The sequence below is a fragment of the Mixophyes fleayi genome, chromosome 5, assembly GCF_038048845.1.
Source record: "Mixophyes fleayi isolate aMixFle1 chromosome 5, aMixFle1.hap1, whole genome shotgun sequence".
Lineage (NCBI taxonomy): Eukaryota > Metazoa > Chordata > Amphibia > Anura > Limnodynastidae > Mixophyes > Mixophyes fleayi.
The window spans coordinates 4,512,546-4,529,078 of NC_134406.1; the positions used below are offsets into that span (position 1 = coordinate 4,512,546).

Genomic DNA, 16,533 nt, shown 5'->3' on the forward strand with positions numbered 1-16,533 from the left:
TCCAGGCCTACTTTACAGAATGGTTGTCTGTCCTTAAGCACGTTACTGGCTGGTCTGTCTTGGCTCTGGAGCCACATCAGGCTTGTCATAACATATCCATCCCCTGACGGTTTAGGCTGGTGATTATCACACATGAAATATAACAGTATGGGCTCTAGACGTGATCCAGAAAAGAACAGCACTTACTAACCACATGGGTGACATCAGATAAACTCCAGCAGTCACAAGGGAAATGGCCGTGATTTCTCATTATCATTTATTTATATAGCACCAGCAGACTCTGTAGTACTTTACAATTGGGAACAAACAGTAATAAAACAATACTGGGTAATACATAGAGGTAAGAGGGCCCTGCTCGCAAGCTTACAGTCTATGGGACAATGGTTTGATACACAAGGGTAAGTGCTACATCATATTGAATATTTGTCAGCTGCAATGCAAAGATTACAAAGTATTTAGTGGCTGTGTGATCAGTCACACAACTATGTTGGTCAGAGGGTTGTTGTCTTGTGTTAGCTGTGTAGAGGGTGGTAATAGGGTAACCTAGGGAGATTAACAGGGTGGTAAACTCCTGTCTGAAGGTTATTTACCATTCATTATTTAATACATGTAGATTTCCAGTCTTTATTTAGAATCGTAAAGTCCACAGCCAGCATATAGGTGACCATACACGGGAGATATGACTGCTCGGATGTGTGCATTATAAGACCCCACAATTGAAGGTGCTCTGTTTTCTAACTAAAGTTCTCTCTTGTATTGTAGACAAGTTATAGATGAAGTTATCTGCAGACCGGTGTGGGTGTAATATATCTTGTAGGGTTTGGACATAGATAGAATCTAGTAAAGGTTGCCAAACTTTGTGTTGTCCATGAATAGTTCAGACCGTTTTTCGCAGATCACAGTGGCAGTATTTCCTTACATCACCTGGTGTTTCCCCAAACATGTTGTCTATCTGCAATCAGATGTGGACTGCCCAGCTTTATTCAGCTTATCGTTGTAACCCCCCTCCCCCATGTATTAGTTTTATATTATGCTGCTGTATAATGCGTACAACCATCATGCATTGCTGTGCACAGAATGTTTCACAAGCTGATTTGTAATCATATTCAGTGTGATGTTAATTTTTGAGGCAAGGAAATAAAGTGACTTCTCCACGTTCTGATGGAGCAGAGTCTGGGATTTGTACCAAGGTCTGCAGCTGATATAACGGCTGATACCTGTTCTGCTGGATGAGGATCAGGATTGTAACACTGATTCAATGCTTAGCAATCTGATTATCTTACAGAGATCCTGTAACCAGGTTCTGGAGTCCCATTAATGTATGCATTGCCGTTTCTTGTGCTGTATGCACGTATAAAACAAATGTTCTGTCCTGACCTCGTACATCTGTACATGGTGTTTCTATTCATATGCAGATGAGTCTACAGTGTAGCTTCTAACACCCTGTGTGTAAGCAGGCTGAGCTTATATCTGATATGTTACCTGTACACCGTCCTTTGTTACTGTATCACAACTAACAGGAGTCAGTGGTGGGATTTCTGCTGCTTTGCAGCACTAAGCTAACTGACCACATGTGTTTATTTTGTTCTCAATGTCATAGAACTACATCTCCCAGCATGCATCTGTACTGCTCTGAGCTGATTGGTAGGTTTTCAGGAAGTAGTATAGGGTAGAGGTCATTAGTTAATGGCATGTGTGCTGTTCCAGCAGACATGAATAAGTGTGTTGTCTTAGCTGTGTCATGTTTATGAATGGCTGCAGGCTGCTGCTGAGGACCTGCTCTGTTCGGCAGCTCGGATGGAGGGTCCTGACTGTTACTGTGCAAAGAGCCGGGGCCAGCGGGGTGTGTGTCAGACAGTGGTGAGCTGCTGAATGTTCTATACTGTGTATCTGTAATGTGTACAGTGAGAGAGCCTGTGACCTGCTGAATGTTCTATACTGTGTATCTGTAATGTGTACAGTGTGAGAGAGCCTGTGAGCTGCTCACTAGGGAACAAAAAGTGTTCTGTATGATTGTTGGGTCTGGTTGGTGGTGTAATTTTATGTTCTTATATCCAGGTTTATGTAACAAACATTGTTCCTAATGTACAGCTTTAAATGTAATTTAATAAGACATGCATTTGTAAATAAAACATTGCCTGCCCCACGTGATACACCATAGAATGGTCTATAATCCTAATGTGCATTGTACAGGAGTCCTGGAGAGAGATGGTCAGTAGGGGAACTGTTACTTTCTCCATGATGCAGGACTTCTATGGTCTATCTGGCAGTAATATCAGTGCAGGGCTTCCAGACTAGTCTGTATTGGAGCGGTCTATCTCAGTCAGTATAATGCTGCGTGCCGGTATTAAGTAAATCCCTGACGTGTGTTCATCAGTTGATTGTTATTACAGGTGGGAGGAAGACAACTACGAGAATGGGGTAAAGTGGAAATTCCTGGAACACCGAGGTCCATATTTCGCCCCTCCGTACGAGACGCTTCCGGAGAATGTGCGCTTCCTTTATGATGGTGAGGATAAATGGTGCCATTTACCGAGTGTAGCCGGGTAATATAACCGTGTACTAGATAGCAGTAACACACAGCTCACCTACATTGTCTGTGATTCCAACGCTGTTTTGGGACTAGAAGTCCCAGCATGCCCAGGCTTATTGTTTTATAACCGTCCAGTAAAGCAGGGGTGTAGATCACTTTGCACAGATTAATCTTCATACCATTGTGTTCCACCCGGAGAGCTGTAATGCGGTTTTGCTCAGCTATAATTTGTCATTCTTGCAGCCAAAACTGTGTACCCAGCGGTCAACTGGAAAGGAAAATTGTAACAACTGACTTATTAACCACTTGCCAATCGCACGCTGACCTTTTATCTCTGTTTTTTAAAGAGTAGAAATTTTTGTTCATACGCTTCCTAGAAGCATGGATAGCATTAGTCCCGATATTTTTATGAGGGCCAGTGGATCCTGGTATGGCGAAGAAATCCTGTAATGTCTCTAAGCCACCAGTAGAGGGCAGGAGGGGTCTATGTCTGTCCTGCATCCTTTGAGATCCATGTGCATTGGGTCTAACAGAAGCAGCTTTAGTAGATGTCTTTTCACTGACAATTCCTATATAACTAAATATGAAACAAAGTTCTCTTCCAAGAAAGACAACATAACATTGACTAACGCAAAATAGTTATCTCTGGCACAATGTACGCTCCCCAATGACTTGTGCACCCCCAGCCTCTTGTAATTACACAATAACTGTTGAAACCTGAGTCTCCAATGAGGGCGTCTGTTAAACGGTGAGAATAGTCCAATAATGATTTTCTAATACAGACTGGGCCAACCTGTATCACTCCACTTTTGTCGAACTAAAAGTATCGGCAGGCCAGCCATTAATGGTCTGCCACACCTGGAGGGCCACTGACTGCCTGTACTTTATATAGTAATTGTTACTATATACTTGTCTGACAGGGGCATGCTGGGTCTTATGGTTCTTCAGATCTCTGCATATTGGGTTTGTAGTGTGTCCTAATAACAGCCCCTAACTACAGTGATGGACTGTGCTATGTACTATGTGCAGGTGATGGGCTTGCTGGACAGTGAGGGACTGTTCTGTACAGATGACAAGCTGTTAAGACGGTGGGGACTGTGCTCTACTGGTAACTGGCTGTAAAGACAGTGAGGGATGAGCTCTGTGAGGGTGACTGGTTGAAAGGATGATAAGGGACTGTGCTCTGCATTTAGGGCAACCCATGAAACTCAGTCTGGCAGCTGAAGAAGTGGCCACGTTCTATGGCAAGATGTTAGATCATGAATACACCAGCAAGGAGGCTTTTCAGAAGAATTTCTTCACAGACTGGAAAACTGTAAGTGTGTTGTATAGAGTGTGTACGTATTTATAGTGTACTGTGTGTGTATGTAGTGTGGGTGGGTATATGTAGGTCGTGGGTGGACAGTATTCTCCCCAGAAAATTTTACCAGCAGGGTGGCATCAAAAAGTAGCCAGGTGGGGGCCTTTGCACAACTTAAATGTTGAAATCTTGACCTGATTTAACCTCTAGACATTTTATATATTCTTCTCTTCTTAGAGGCCCATTTGTCTGCAAATTCTATAGGATCTGGTCCCTCTAATGAAATCAGCATCAGATTATTCAGTGTGCTCTGCTTCATGCAATTCCTTACACAGGCTTTCATATTAGAGTAGAAAATTCTGTGCCCAGATGCTGTACAAATGCTGCTTAAAATGTGCCCAGATACAGCGTGACTTTGTCGCATCACAAGTGCCGGTCACTGCCTGTCGGTCGACTTGTCACAGTGAGTAGTGAGTTCCTGGTGCTGGGCGGCAGTGGTATTTTTGCCGAGTGGAGCATGGGGAGAACAGTGGTGGATATAGTAGTGTAGGGGGTGTTTGGGTATCCTGTACTCTGTCTTTAACACACAAGTGATTTTCTTTCTTTCATTTTTAATGCTAAATATCTAATTTTCACTTATTTTGCACAATTTGATTTACAGAGTGTCTAGTTATGTGTTGGCACTATGGGGCTCTTCACATTCATGAGGGTTTTTTTTGAGGATATAAATTAGCAAAGTAGACACTAAGGGTCGGTCTGGTAAATATAACCCTCCCCACCAGTACCCGATTCCTGTATACACTCTCTAGTACAGGGTATATAGCCGTTCCATGTTCTGAAGCTTCTGCCTATGGCTGCCTCCAGCCAATCCCAGGCTCATGTCACAGCTATGAGACGACTAATGTGGATATAGATCCAGGGACATCAGCAGGAAGCTGCTGACAATTTAATGTTATGTCTGTTCTAATATCTGTTTACCCCCCATGCAGGTCTATGATTTCACTTTCCAATGTTCCTTTCCAGCAAATGACCAAAGAAGAGAAGAAGATCATAAAGCATTTGTACATGTGCGACTTCTCCGAGATCCACAAATATTTTACTGAGAAGAATGAGGCTCGGAAAGCTTTACCTAAGGAAGAGAAGCAGGTGAGGGTCAAATACCAGCTGTAGTGTCCGAAGAGGGACTAACTGCGTAATACCGCATACATGTGGCTGTACAGGAATACTGTACAGTCTATCTCCATAACGTGCGGAGCGGAGAACTCACTGACTGTTGTGTGATTGGATAACCAGTCTCATCCTCTTGGATCAGCCCTAGGAGACACCGGGGGTGTCTGTCCCTTTACCTCTGGCCAGAAGTCCAATAGGAACTTCACCTCATAGTTCTAAGAACCTGAGCTACAGGAAATAGCTGTGGTCCTGTCAGGTTCTTCAGACTTTCCACTATGTGTAGTTTTTCTTGGGATAGGATTTTAATCTCTTTAGGGAATGTATTTGCGCCTTTCCCTTAGGGGGAAGCTCACAATCCCCACTTAGTTATGCCCAGAAGACTAAAAACTGTCCCTGTTTTTATACGTTTCTTTCTGCACGCCTCTGTGCCATGTACTGGCGGCAGGTGTGAGCGGTCATCTGAGGCTGCATCTGACGTGCTCCGGAGGTAACTTAATGCCAGCATCACTATATATCGGCAGTTTCTCCTCTGTCACGTCGCTTGGGTCCAGTTCAGCAGGATATTTGTACACATCTGGTCTCTCAAACTGCATTCAGCTGAGAGATTTCCACAGGATGTAGTCAGGGTAAGTATACAGGTCCGTGGGGGGCCTGTGCCGATGATGTCTGACTGCAGTAGCACGCGCCTCTTCTGTTATCTTCTGTCCACCTTAGAGACGTGAGTCACATAGTGTTCAGAGCCGTAGTCCTGGTAGTCTTATTTATTTTTATTTTTAAAAGCATTACCCGTTGCTGGTACTTTGGATGGAGGGTATGGTCCAGTCCTTAACCCCTAGTGCTCAGTCTCTGAGTGCACTGTTGTCACTTGGAGTCATTGTAATCTATGGAGGACGACATCTTTATGACTCCTATCTATCTGCACATTACTATTTACTCATCACTCCAGAATTTCCTCTGCTTCACTTTGGTACATCACCTCTTCATGACCCTCCCAGCTGTGGGATATATGTTATCGAAGGTCCACAGGCTGCATCTCTTTTGAGAGCACTAACTTACTCTAAAGTAGTGTTTTTAAATCCCCTCCTCATGGAAGGGTAACATTGTTTTCTAGGTCTCCTCACAGAATCACATGAAATAATTAGCACCACTGATGGATATTTTAAAATGTGTCAATGTATAATGAATACACCTGTGCTTTAGCGAATAGATATAGAAAACATGCGCTGTTAGCTATCCCTGTGTCAGTGAGTGACTAATATATCTATGCTCTAGCAAGGAGATATGGAAAACATGCGCTGTGAGCGGCTGCTGAGCACCCAGTTTGAGACACTGCTGTAAGGAAGGATACACTGTGGAACCTCCAAGACCTTCATCAGTTTGGTTCGTTATTTTCAAAAAGAGTTCACTTCATCCTTCTCATATGGTCACACTTCTGAGAGTCCTCTTCAGTGCCCCAAGTGGAAAGTTTATCTCCAGCGAGTGTACAAATTAGCATCCTCCTCTTCTTGCTACTACCCAAGGTTGGCGCTAATAACTGCTTCCACTTTCTGGGATTATGATTTTGGCCCTCAGGACCATGCCCCTATATCCCTACTCAACAAGACTTCTTCAATCCCAGTTTTTACAACAGTCTCAGAACATCCCTCTATCAGACATTCACAACGAAATGCTCTGGTGGACTCAAATCATCAGACCTATGAATAAGGTGATCCTGGTTTCCTTCTCTAGTGTATCTAAAGAACATTTTGTCACTTCCCCACTCAGATTCACAGAAACAATCTCATGTGACTACAGTCAGCCTTTCCAAAACCTTTATTTTTAGCGGTTTTGCTGACTATATGTTAAACCATACTGACCCTGTCCTGCACACTTATTTCCTACTACGCCTCCATTTATTAGAACCAAATCCAGGATTGTCTCCTTGCATGTTGGATCCCTGACTTTTTGCTTAGGACATGCCCAACACTACCAATGCAGGATGTCACCTATCCTGTCTGATGCAGCAATTTGTAGATCTCTGTCCACAACGGGCATATAGATATCTCCTATAATGACACCCTCACATTTTATTGACATGTAATTTCATCTATTCGTAAATTGTCCAGTTCCTCATCCTGTGCTGTGATCTAGAAAATTGTTCCTATTGGAAAAACCTCTCTCCAGTTTCTAGAGTCAACTAAATATTTTCACCTTGTATTAACATTACTTTTATCTAATTTCTTACATATAAAGCAGCTCCATCTCCTTCCTAATGTCCCTCAAGATACAGATGTGGTCAGTTACTGTAATCTGAGGTGGTCGCTGGGTAATTGTTAGGAGTGAAAGGTGAATTGAGAACTAGGAGGAAACCACTTACTACAGGACTTTAATGCATGATTCTTGGTTGTTGATGATGGTCCTGCTTGAAGTGAGGTTTGGCATTGAATCGGTCCTGTTGTCTGGTAGTAATAGCTCTATGAATACTTTTGTATTTGACTAGAAACTGAAGAAAGAGGCCGACAAGATTCAGGAGGAGTATGGTTACTGCATGCTGGACGGCCACCGGGAAAAGATTGGAAACTTCAAGACAGAGCCACCAGGCCTTTTTCGGGGTCGCGGGGATCACCCCAAAATGGGCATGCTAAAATTAAGAATTAAGCCGGAAGACGTCATCATAAACTGCAGCCAGTGAGTTTAGCTATATGCTCTGTCCTCAGATCACATCTCACTTCAGTCATTGTTCTAGAAAGTCGTTTTTTCATTCAGGAGCAAAAGTCTTAACATGACGTCTATTGAATGTGACATTGAATTGGAGAATGTGAATCTGGGTTATTGTTATGAGCTTGCCAAGGCCAGCGGTTGCCCTAGTGGAACGTGCTATAGTGTCTTTTCCCATTTGTAATGAAGCCGCTTTGTGCCAAAATGCATGAGTAGGACTGTGTCACATGCGACTGAACTGTAAATCTCTCTACTGTCCCAGAGACTCCAAGATTCCAGAGCCCCCTGCTGGTCACAAGTGGAAGGAAGTGCGATTTGACAACACAGTCACCTGGCTGGTTTCATGGACAGAAAATATTCAGAGCTCAATCAAGTACATTATGTTGAACCCAAGCTCCAAACTCAAGGTGAGAAATTCAGACTTGTGTGTTAAGCTTTTGTTTTTTTGTGGTAGTTTATGCTTTTTCGCTATTTTTCACCATATATGTTCTGTAAACTCATTCTGAAGCCATTAAATTTATTTGCGAAGTGGAGTTTGGTGGTTTTTAAGACCACCAAAAAAATAATCTTGGATATCCCAGATCCAGGGGTCAGGCAGAATCTTTGCACCAAAGTATAACTGGATTTGTGGTGTACTGACTGACATCTGTCCCTGGTTAAGTACTTATATATATATATACAATTCATCACTTCCCTATTTATTACGAGTGTCCGTTCCGTGATCATTTAATATTGTTGACAATATTTTTTTCCGTAGTAAATATTGTATTCATCATTTAATGCAGCTAGTTTAATGTTTTCCTGTGTGCTGTTCAGGGGGAGAAGGACTGGCAGAAGTACGAGACGGCGCGGCGTCTGAAGGCCGTGGTAGATCAGATCCGATCTCAGTATCGAATAGACTGGAAATCCCGGGAAATGAAGAAAAGACAGAGAGCCGTGGCCCTGTATTTCATTGATAAGGTACAGAGCCGGTAACACATAAGATCTCTAATCAGTATTTGGAGATGATATTGCTGCATATATTCATTTTATACATATGAGAATAGAATGTTCATGACAGATAAATGGCTTCTGACTGTTGGTCCTTCTTGACAGTTGGCGCTGCGAGCAGGGAATGAGAAGGAGGAAGGGGAGACTGCGGACACAGTTGGCTGTTGCTCTCTGAGAGTGGAACACATTAAACTGTTTCCAGAGCTGGATGGACAACATTACGTAGTGGAGTTTGACTTCCTGGGAAAAGACTCGATCAGATACTATAACAAGGTCCCAGTAGAGAAGGAGGTGATTATGAATCTTTATCATGAGTACTTGTAGAGCTGAAGATTTTCCCTTCTGCTTGGGCCACTCCAGGCAGACCAATTGGACTAATATGGACATTTGACACTTTGGCCAAGTAGCTCTATGTGCCTCCATGAGTTCAACAGTTGACTGTACCAGATCTGTCTAACACATTAACAGCCTAGAAATGATCCCATCAGTGTCCGAGTTCTTCATATACTGTGACCCACCCAGGAACATAACCACATCTCTATCTGTTTGTAGGCATTAATCCTTTGGTATATGAAAGCAGTTGGCAAATTGATGCTATTATTCCATGAACGCATTTTATAATCTGTGTCCGAATTCAGATAATTCCTATTTTTGTTTCAGGTTTTCAAGAACCTGAAGCGATTTATGGAAAACAAAGACCCCGAAGATGATCTGTTTGACAGGCTGAATGTGAGTATATAAGAAATATCTGGAGGACGCCGGTACCTGGTGTCGGCAACATCACGTTGTGAACATGGTTCAACATCTGCAGTAGAACATAATAATCTGTTCATTAAACATCTATGAATATTTTAACATTCTGACAGCTGTATACACAGTCTGTCTACGGAGGGTAATTAAATGACTTGGTATTGTTGATGAAGCCCTTAAGGGCTGTGTGCCGACGTGTGTGTGTGTCTCTTGATTGCGGTGCCGACGTGTGTGTGTGTGTCGATTTCGGTGCTGACGTGTCTGTGTGCGCTACGCGAGCGTTCTGTCTCTATTAAATAGGTCATCAGTTGTCTGATACTTTCACTTTCTTCTCTCAATCAGACAACAATTGTCAACAAACACCTCCAGGACTTGATGGACGGGCTGACCGCCAAGGTGTTCCGAACATACAACGCCTCCATTACCCTGCAAATGCAGCTGAAAGAGCTGACCAATGGTGAGTGTGTCCTCCGGGCAAAGTACAGGATTGTCCTACAGATTGTGCCTCTCTTTCCACTGCCGACCTCCATAGATTGTTCTAGAACACGATGATGATTTTACCCAGGATCCAGAGGCCTGAAGTATGTTTGTAACATAAGCAGCAATATCCATCATGTCACTGCTCTAATACATACTGAGACAAGCTCTCGTAAGTCTCCCCAATATAATGTGAGGAGATGGAGGACTCCGGCTTCCTCCTCTGCGATTGGTGCTGCCGCTTCCAATGAGTGGTCTCCCTACACAAATAACTTTTTTATTTAATATTCTTCAGTCTTCCCACTTGGTCATTTTTCTCTGTGTAAAACAGAATCTGACTTATGGGTAATGTGCCCCAGGGATATAGAAGACACAGCGTTATGGTGTAACCCGGCTAGAGAACTGGCCGGACTTCTGTTGTGCCTGGTAGATGTGGAGGGTGCTGTCTATATCTGATCCCTCTACCCCAACTGTAGAACCATCTTTCAGTCACCGCAGGCTGGACTGTTAGATGAAGTAGACGCCATCACAATCTGTCTCTCCCGCTTTGTATCGCACCAATTGCCTTGGACTTATTCACTGCATCAGCAGCCGCTCAAAACATTAGGATGATCGGGGCTAAGACTCATCAGTCCTCTGATACAGATTAATTATTAGACTAGAGGTGGAGGTGGTCACTGACAACTAATCCAAAAGGGTCATTGTCATGTAAAATTCCAGGCACCAGTGATACATAATTTGGGCACATCTTCAACGCCAGTGGGCATCTGTTGAGGCAGCCGGTCTCTGGTGGGGGTTCTCCGCTCACCCCATATAAATGCTGTAAACCAGAGGGCTGGCATCTCGTGTAGTGCTACTCCCAGCGTGTGCCGCTACTGGACATATGTTGCCTAAAGTGAAACCCAATCACGGGAAAAAGTACATGAAATAGAAGAGGTTACTTTTTGAAACAATACATTTGTCTGTTTTGGGGGTGTTCCCTCTGTGTTCCCCATAACTGATGCCTTATTGCTGACAAACTAGCAGACGTCCAAGATACAAGTTGTCCCCTATTAATGAGGTTCTTCTATTGTATGTATGCCTGGACCTCTCTGCTCCACGGTGTTGTACTCACAGGCGTCCGGGTCTGATGGCGATTCCAGGAATTGTTAAGCTCGCTTTCTGATCCTTATCAGTATTTATAATCAATATATTGTATCTTTGCAACGCATCATTGTCAGGGATAGCCACCTTTGCCAGCTCCCGGATTTAATATCTTATCATATATTCAAACAGTTAAATAATATATCGCCTCTATTTTGTCAGGAAACCTCTCCTAACTACTTTTACCAGACACAATCCGCACTTGGAAGTATTTACTGTAAAGGGTTACACACGATTCCAGCACTCAATCTTCCGCTCACCTATCGCACAGGTTAGAGATTTGACGAATCGCCCCAAACAGCGCTCACACAACCACACCCACTTCGTTTCCGCCAACACCTATTGAATAAGGGCAATAGGACACCGATGTACTGTCACACACCCGCACACAATGAGCACTTCTTGTTACAGGTTAGCAAGGCACACACCAGCAATCAAAAGGTTAACACTTAACACCTCCAGACTCTATTACACAAATGTACACACAGGTACACACCAGCGTTCAAAGGGTTAGCCTGGTTAAGCTATACTCTTCATAAAAGGCTAATGGATTCATTTTGAGCAACAAGAACAGCACTTAATAGATGTTAGTATGTGACAAAACAGATTTAAAAATAAAAAGGACAAAGTTTCAGAATATAAACTTACATAGGAGTTGTATAATCTGCGCCAAGGGAAATTGGCTTAGAACATGGGCAGCTTATCAATGTTGATGGATTTCCCAAAAGTCTGACAATATCTTATCCCTACTGGGATGTGGTCTCCGGGGGGAGGGAGAAGGGGGCTGTGACACAGTTTTACAATTTACTTATTCTCTATTTAATACCCAATGCTAAAATGTAACATCACTTTCTTGTGGAGTGTCACACAGATGCAATTTTATTATTAATAAATCCAATACAAATTTGCCAGTTTTTAGATACCAAATATGCATAGGTCCAGTGGATTAGTTGAGCTGATACTGATTTCCTCTCATTCCTGGGGTGACAGACAGCTTTATTTGACATATGGGTTGCTCTTCATAATACTATTTATGAATAAGTGGTTAATCACTAATTATATTGATTGTAAATTGTACTTTGGAAATGGAATTATATTTGCCTTTATAAAATATAGCAAGTGGTCTCCTTCTGTAAGGACCATATGCTGAGCGGTTCCTAAAGGTTTCAAGGTGTCAAAAAAACACTCCTATGCCAGGGTATAGCTCACCTCAGGGCGCCTTTAAAGCTGAACATTATCTTGTAACACAGAATAGTTTTTCTGGCCTCATATTTTACACATGGAATTAGATCATTAACCCTTAGAGAGCAGGGCTCCACTTTGAGGTCATCTGCATTTAACTTACAGAGAAACAAAGTATAAATAGATTCATTTGATACACAGTATTTACAATGCAGTCCAATAGGATTGTTTTATTCACCACATTTGTTATTTGTTAATCCTTACAACTGTCATTCCTCACTGTTCACTACAATCTTATATACTGTGTTGTCACCATTTCCACACAGAGGAAGACAACGTAGCAGCAAAAATTCTGTCTTACAACCGAGCAAACAGAGCTGTTGCACTTCTCTGTAACCACCAGAGGGCGCTTCCAAAGACATTTGAAAAATCGATGCAGAATCTACAGGCAAAGGTAAAGTCTGCCGTAAACACTGTCTGTGATTGGATGGGAAACTTGTGGCTCAATACTTTATCATAAATGTGTTTCTTGCGTGCTGCTATTAATGTATAGTATGTGTGTCTATTACATGCACACAATCGGTCAGGGATCGGGACCTTCTCTGTGTCTTGGGAGAAGTGTGTGAGCACACGGACTGATAACTGGGTTTCCTCGGGAAATGTGCAGATTGTGAACCTCATGTGTTATTCTGCAGATTGATGCGAAGGAACAGCAGCTGAAGGAAGCTAAGAAAGAACTAAAGAAAGCCAAAGCCGACCATAAAGCAAAGCAGAACGACAGGACTAAGAAGTAGGGATCAGTTATATTTGTACCTTGTTCCTCTGGGAGTAAATGCCATATCCTGAGTAGTAATTCTTGTTTTATATCTTCATTAGTGGGAAAGCTTCCCCCCCATTATACATCTTATTACTATGCTGCTTACTGCTGGTGGGACTTCTCATGTTCAGACCGGGAGACAGTTATTAGTTGTAGGCACTGGGCCGTCTTTTTAAAAAAACAAAAAACAAACAAACAGAACAGATTAGTAACTTGTTATATAAAGGTTTTGACAAAATGGCAAACTGGTCCCACCTTCTACACACTGGCATCAAAATACATACTGTTACTAAATGTTAGTAAATAGACGTGGGAGCTGAACCAATTTATATCAGTGACCCCATAACCACAGGCAGGGGGGAGAGCGTTTGCCTTACAGCACAGTTTTTTCAACACTGCTGCCTTTTTTTTGTATTCGCTGCAAGTGATCGCAATGGGGTCAAACTATTACATTTAACACGTGATGGCACTGGCATTAATTGCAATACTAGTGGGTAATGGTCCGTATGCACCTAGACAGTGGTAATGACTATGCTACTTGCATATTAAATGGTTTGAATTGTGAAAAATGACATAGGAAAACTAGTGCCAGACAGCTGAGGGGCTGCACAGTGCCAGGCAGTGGCTGATAAGACCAATATAATCCTGGGATATGGGGTTTTGAGCATCTCACAGTAAGAAGAACATAGGAGAACTCGAGGGTTCAGAGGCAGAAACCTTGTTACTGAAGGGAATGGAAGGTTTATGAAGAGAGGTTACTGTAAGTCAGTGATGGCAAGTTTACCAACAATCTAAAAATGGATTAAATGTTTTTCTAAAGAAATTCTCTGTAGTTGTTAGTGGAGGACATTATCGGGGTGATTGATCAAGGTATGACCTTGTATTGTTCATGGAGCGTAAGAAAAAAACTAGGTGAAATAAGTAGGTTTGATTGGGCAGGAATGAATGAAACATGCAGTGAAGATGACCAGTCGTAGACTAGAGCGCCTCCTGCTGGATACATGGTGAAAAGTAAAAAGCTTGCAACAGCCGGTACCCCCAGCCAGTGACCTTTCTCACGTATAGAGAGATCTTGTGCTGTGTGGTGTTGTCATAGCTGATCACAATCCACGTTGAAACGAACGATTGATCCGGCAGGGTAGAGCGCAGGCTGAATGATGACCCCCCCCCCCCCCACATTCTCTGTGTGATCATCAGATCCATCATGTTTTCTGTACATGATCTGGTTATTTATGGAGCCTGAACAGCCAAATTGGTCGCTAATGTGACTGGGCAGCTTTGGAGATTGTGCATTGTGATATTTAAGTTTCATTTTTCTACTAGTTTAATGTCAATTCAAATCCATTTGGCTTAACTGACCCAGCATGTCTCCAGGATGTCTTTGTCTCTTCCAGTTTGTTGTGATTTTGTGGCAGTAATCTCTTCCTGTCCTGTTACTGAGCGAAGTCTTTTGTGTACAGAGAGCTGGAGAAGAAGAAGAAGCAATGTGAGCGGCTGGAGGAACAACTGATGAAACTGAAGCTACAAGCAACTGATAAAGAGGAGAACAAGCAGGTCGCTCTGGGCACGTCCAAACTAAACTACCTGGACCCCAGGATCACTGTAGCCTGGTAAATAATCACCGTTACTGCTCTGCCGATGTGTTGTCAGCATTATTGAACAACTAAAGTTGCGCTGTCGGGATATTAAGGTCCAGGGCCCATAATGGCTCCAAACCTAAAAATGTCACGCAGTGTAATCCTGACTGTTTACATATTTAACCCAGAAGTCCCACAGCCTCCGTGCCTTGGACATTTACTGTACGGGGTTAGAGTTTCACCACTCAATCTTGTACTCCTCTTTCATTCAGGCTACAGATCTCTCAATCACCCACAGTACAGTTCTCTTGCATCCATACACACTTATAAGCTCCCACCCTCTATCGAATCAGGACCCCAAGACTTAAATGTACACACTGTGAAGGCAGGTGTATGAACTGTTTATTAACAAGCCGCAAAGGGTTAACCTATCAAATCTCTGTTACACAAATGTAACAGAGATTTGTTGCACACTATGCTCCTTGGCAGCCAGTAGGGATAACAATGCACACATCAACATTCACAGGATATCCATGGACAAGCAGTAGTTCTCTTATGCATTTGTTAAGAGTATCAAGCACAAAACGTATTACATTTTAGATCTAATATACAAAGGTATAGGGCATGTGGACACATTTAAAACAAACACGTAATCCATGACATACTATGTAAATGGAATGCAGTTACAAAATAAAGGGGAAAAATTACAGAAATATAACCTTTACGGCTTCTACTGTCTATAGTCGGCAGGGGTAGGATAGTTCTCAATTTGATTTATCGCCAAGAAGACAAACTATTTGCAGTGACATTCAATAGGTTTTTAAGATCCCGTTCTTCCCCTTCTGTTATGTTGCTGAGAGAAAACTGACCTATAACACTATTGTGGAACACGTGTCCTTATCTCAGAAAAAGTCACTCACAAGTCAGTGGTTTGTAGTACAGAAGAAGCTCTGATTTATTTCATTTTACCTCCATGTGACATCTTTTTAGGTATTTATAGATATTTTAATCTCAGCTGAGTAACATTATGATGACACAAACACAAGTGAATTGTGAATAAATCCCATATGTATATAGGAGAGCCTTTCCCTTGCGATGGGACATCGGTTTTTAGACTTCAGATCAGCTGTCTGGAATATTTTGAATAAAACGTGTGTGTCCACTTATTGTGTGTTACAGGTGTAAGAAATATGGAGTGCCCATTGAGAAGATTTACAACAAGACCCAGAGAGAAAAGTTTGCCTGGGCTATTGATATGACCAATCAAGACTTTGAATTCTAAACATGTTTGTGGCCAAAACTATATGATCTTTGTGCTCATAAACTTGTCTCTACCTCAAACTTTTTCTCTGAGGTCTGAAAATAGGTCCAAAAACAGTTCATAAATGGATGGTCCCAGAGCTGGGGATGTCCATCAATTAGCAGATTGTGTTCAGTCTCTAGTCAATGAATGTGATACACTAATTGCACCTTTGCTGGTCGATCATATGATATGAAAATCCTCAATATAAGGAAAGTGGAAGCACATTGTCTCTGCTAAACCTCACATCTGTTAGGCAGCTAGAAACCAAAGAATGACAGATAATTTATATTTTTTGTACTAAAACTAATAGAATTACAGCACCGTTCAGTCATAGAGGTGTGTTACATGGATGATAGGCCATGAGGCGTTACTTGATTTTCTTTCAGCAATAACGACAATTGTTGTGTGATAAAACAGGTATACTCAGGTGAAGTTACATTTGTTTATGAAGAGCTTAGAGGGTTTCGTTCCTATATGGACAATGTCGTTGTCATGGTGATGTCTGTACTTTAATTTATTATACACTGTTAATTTATTTTGTTTCCTTTTCATACAACGGAATCTGAATTGAAATAAAAAGTATTTATTTGTGTA

The 16,533-nt window shown here is 42.2% G+C and overlaps 1 protein-coding gene across 5 annotated transcripts in view; it reads left to right on the forward strand.

The window, feature by feature from the left end:
• The window catches only part of TOP1MT (DNA topoisomerase I mitochondrial), a 35,644-nt gene extending 19,111 nt beyond the window's left edge, over positions 1-16,533 (forward strand). For 3 of the 5 annotated variants that reach the window (XM_075211619.1, XM_075211622.1, XM_075211620.1), the window contains 13 exons: positions 2,394-2,509; positions 3,727-3,848; positions 4,857-4,979; positions 7,483-7,670; positions 7,963-8,107; positions 8,517-8,660; positions 8,796-8,981; positions 9,351-9,419; positions 9,783-9,897; positions 12,569-12,696; positions 12,938-13,032; positions 14,520-14,669; positions 15,816-16,533. In XM_075211619.1, coding sequence (XP_075067720.1) covers positions 2,394-2,509; positions 3,727-3,848; positions 4,857-4,979; positions 7,483-7,670; positions 7,963-8,107; positions 8,517-8,660; positions 8,796-8,981; positions 9,351-9,419; positions 9,783-9,897; positions 12,569-12,696; positions 12,938-13,032; positions 14,520-14,669; positions 15,816-15,918 — 1,684 coding nt within the window. In that variant the 3' untranslated portion in view covers positions 15,919-16,533. Of the gene's footprint in view, positions 1-1,696; positions 1,861-2,393; positions 2,510-3,726; positions 3,849-4,856; positions 4,980-7,482; positions 7,671-7,962; positions 8,108-8,516; positions 8,661-8,795; positions 8,982-9,350; positions 9,420-9,782; positions 9,898-12,568; positions 12,697-12,937; positions 13,033-14,453; positions 14,670-15,815 lie in introns of those variants that run through there. The other 2 variants (XM_075211623.1, XM_075211621.1) reach the window with 2 other exon arrangements.